The sequence below is a fragment of the Arachis stenosperma genome, chromosome 4 (genome assembly GCF_014773155.1).
Source record: "Arachis stenosperma cultivar V10309 chromosome 4, arast.V10309.gnm1.PFL2, whole genome shotgun sequence".
In the NCBI taxonomy this organism is placed as follows: Eukaryota; Viridiplantae; Streptophyta; class Magnoliopsida; order Fabales; family Fabaceae; genus Arachis; species Arachis stenosperma.
The window spans coordinates 117,492,099-117,495,492 of record NC_080380.1 but is presented as its reverse complement, the minus strand read 5'-3'; the positions used below and the strand labels follow the sequence as shown (position 1 = coordinate 117,495,492).

At 37.4% G+C, this 3,394-nt stretch overlaps 1 protein-coding gene across 3 annotated transcripts; it reads left to right on the top strand.

Moving 5' to 3' along the window:
- The first annotated feature begins 461 nt into the window (after positions 1 to 461).
- Positions 462 to 2,833, top strand: LOC130973626 (GDSL esterase/lipase WDL1-like). Of its 3 annotated transcripts, none has more exons than XM_057898245.1 (6): positions 462 to 707; positions 1,080 to 1,157; positions 1,516 to 1,656; positions 1,752 to 1,825; positions 2,094 to 2,243; positions 2,340 to 2,833. In XM_057898245.1, exons 1-6 carry the CDS (start codon positions 597 to 599, stop codon positions 2,551 to 2,553), a joined length of 768 nt encoding a protein of 255 aa, XP_057754228.1. In that variant the 5' UTR covers positions 462 to 596; the 3' UTR covers positions 2,554 to 2,833. The 3 variants fall into 3 exon arrangements, with proteins under 3 accessions (XP_057754228.1, XP_057754229.1, XP_057754230.1); XM_057898246.1 differs by having other exon boundaries at positions 465 to 707; positions 959 to 1,157; XM_057898247.1 differs by having other exon boundaries at positions 575 to 707; positions 942 to 1,157.
- The last annotated feature ends 561 nt before the right edge of the window (positions 2,834 to 3,394 follow it).

The following is a 3,394-nucleotide window of genomic DNA, read 5'->3' as shown; positions in this document are numbered from 1 at the left end:
AAAGATTCGGGCTTGAATCCTATTGATTTGGACCAAATTTGTGTCGATTTGGCGATTTTATTTAGAATCGGTCGGACCTGACATCAAATAGTTTTACCCGGTTAAATAAATCACTTAATCGAGTTAAACAATAAAATTAACGATGATCTTTTTTAAAGTACTTTGTTTTTTCTGTGAATAAAAATTGGGAAAAGTCTAGGGGGCCAGCAGTTTTATTGAATTTTGGCCAGCATGTAACCAGCAGAAGAAGGTGAGCCATTGGATGAAATCTCACACCAATCTCACACCATCAAATCATCATTGATGGGTAGTTGATGGCTAACAATCACAAAAATTGCTGGCCCCTAGCATTGCTCTAAAAATTGAAGTGAACGTCTAAAATATTGCAAGGACAATCGAGAAGCATTCGGAAATGCCCCACTATAAGCAAAGCAAAGCAAAGCATAAAACACATCCCATGTCCACAGAATTTCAGCCAAAATGACCATTTTGTCACAGTCAATAACTGCCACTGTGCATGTATATAACAGAGAGAGAGAGAGAGAGAGAGAGAGAGAGAGAGAGAGAGAGGGAGAGAACAAGGACCAACGAGGAAGATGGTGGGACCAAAGAGGCCTCAATTCGTGTTGTTTGGTTCTTCCATCGTTCAACACAGCTTCTATGACCAAGGTTGGGCGGCCATTCTTTCTCACTTGTATGCTCGCAAGGTACACTTTTCTCTCTCTTTTCCAATTCATGATTCCAGTGCTATTTATAAAAAATTATAGAAATTAAAAATCAACAAGTTATATTTTCGATTTGAATTAATAGAAGCGTTCGGTATAGAGACTTGAGAATATGGTAGATATCCTAACAGTTAAACAAAGGTAATGAAGAATAAAATAAAACTCTAGGTGACACCTTTAGATCTCAATCTACATAAGAAATTATTACTTTTGTAGTGTTTTTATTGGTGTAGGCTAATAGACATAGCCACCATGCTTGCTGAACAATGGAACTGGAATAACGTTCATATGTGGCTTTGTGGGACTAATAATGCATTTTGATGGATTAATTCACGAGACATTCGCATGGCACAGGCAGACATAATTTTGCGAGGATATGCTGGTTGGAATTCGAGGCGTGCTCTCCAGGTTTTGGATGACATTTTCCCCAAGGTACTAAGCATCTGATTGTCAAACAAGGATCTTGAATGAGTCTATGAAGCTAGCATGGATTTTAAGTTTGATTTTTGCAATATTATACGAGAGGAGTGTTAGGGGGCCACCAGGTTTTGTGATTTGTAGCCATCAATTAGCCATCATTAGTGTTTTTTAATGGTGTGAGATTACTCACTTTTCTTTTGCTGGTTAAGTGCTAGTCAGAGTTTAATAAAAGTGCTGGTCCGCTAGACTTCTCGTTAATCATTATACAATAATGATCTCCTTAATAGTTATATGTAGTGATTAATTGATTTATGCTCTGACTTGCAAATAAAGAATCACCCTTTTGTTTTTGCAATCTTCTTCGACTCAGAATGCCAGTGAGCAACCATCACTTGTAATTGTGTACTTTGGTGGCAATGATTCAGTTCTTGCGCATCCAAGTGGCCTCGGACAACATGTACCTCTCCAAGAATACATTCAAAATATGACCAAAATAGCTATCCATCTAAAGGTAAACAAATGTTTCCCACTAGAGTACCATTTTTTTCCTGTGCAGCTAGTGTATATATCGGTCCAAAGTTTGACATGAATGTCAATGATTGCCAGAGCCTTTCGAAGAAGACTCGCATTATATTTCTTGGTGCTCCTCCTGTCAATGAAGCACAAATTCTTGGAAACAGGTCCTGACTGCAGTTGAATTGCAATATAATTTTGCAGAATTGAAAAGGCAGAGATACACATAATGGCAATATCTATATTTATATAGAGGATAAGATTAGATAGTGATGCATATAACCTTACTTAAAGCTATGCTGCATTTCATCTACTTGTGACAACTTGTGAAAATTCTGAAGTATGGCTGGTTGCTTTTCTATTTCCCGATTTTAATTCCGGGGTTTTTATTTGAATCTTAAATCTGATGAATAAGTTGTTGGACTGGAAACACAGTGATCTACTGGGTCAGCCGCTGAGGACAAATGAATCGTGTCGAATATATTCAGAAGCCTGTTTGGAGCTGTGTCGCGAGATGAATCTCAAGGCCATTGACATCTGGTCTGCCATCCAGAAAAGGAAAGACTGGCGAGACGTATGCTTCAAGTAAGTATGCTCTCATACCCCCCAGAATTGGAAAAGAATGGGTTCAAATTCTGCACTTCCTTTATTTGATTTGCTGGTTTGGTTATTTATCCTTAGCGATGGGATTCATCTGACGGCTGAGGGAAGCGAGATAGTTGCAAGAGAGATACTGAAGGTCCTCAAAGAAGCAGAGTGGGAACCAAGTCTGCATTGGAAGTCAATGCCAATTGAGTTTGGAGAAGATTCGCCGTATGATCCGGTTGCTGCAGATGGAAAGACAACTAAAAATGTCTCAAGGGAGCCCTTCCCTGAAAATTTGGATTGGGATTAGACTTGTGGATGCTGCTGATTTGTGGAGGCATCTTAAGAGATTATGAAGGCAGGTTCTGGGCTTGATGGCTGGGAACTTCATGACGAATTCGAGAGGCGAATGGTTGTGCAGATCGACTGGTTTTGCATGGTCATGGATTAGTTTGGATGTTACATTTTTATACTCTTCCCCATTGTATGTCTTTATGTTTCAAAGCTGATGCTATTGGCAGAGCATTTCCTAGATTAGTGTCGTTTCTTCCTTGGGCATTTTGTCCTCCAGTTAATATCACTTCTGCTGTTACTTGTAATTTTATTCATAATAAATATCTATTTTTGATAAAATAAACAAAAGTCTTAAACATTAATTTACATAGTCAATATATAAATATCGACAAATATCAAATATGAATCTTTATGATTTTAATTACCTGACATACAAAACAATGTTGTGGATGATAATATAAACCTAATTCCAACTGTCAAGTTTCATCGAAACACACTTTCATATATCAATTTATGAAATTTGTTGTCTATTGAAGGATTTCTTTTATTGGGCTGCGAAATTAGCCTTGTTGGTTTGTCCTCCTTCTCCTTCCACCAACGGTATTGGTCCACTTTGTTTCTGCCTTCATTTTGCTCCTGTCTTGCTCCACCTCCACCACTTTATAATCTGTCCATGTCTTAAGTTGCTTTTGCTTTTTGTTTAGTTCTAATTGCGTTTAGCCTACCAAATATGTGATTGTCACTTGCTAATTTAACGTATTTTGCTCTTTTGGACAAAATTTATTTTATTTTTGTAAATTTGTGCAAGTTAATTTATCAATTATCCCAAATTTCAGAATTTGATAACACAGGTTAAT

Excerpts from the sequence above, each read along its gene's own strand:
- LOC130973626 (XM_057898245.1), top strand. The coding sequence starts at position 597 with ATGGTGGGACCAAAGAGGCCTCAATTCGTGTTGTTTGGTTCTTCCATC. Across the intron at positions 708-1,079 it reads CTCACTTGTATGCTCGCAAG|GCAGACATAATTTTGCGAGG; the intron begins GTACACTTTTCT and ends CGCATGGCACAG. Across the intron at positions 1,158-1,515 it reads TGGATGACATTTTCCCCAAG|AATGCCAGTGAGCAACCATC; the intron begins GTACTAAGCATC and ends TCTTCGACTCAG.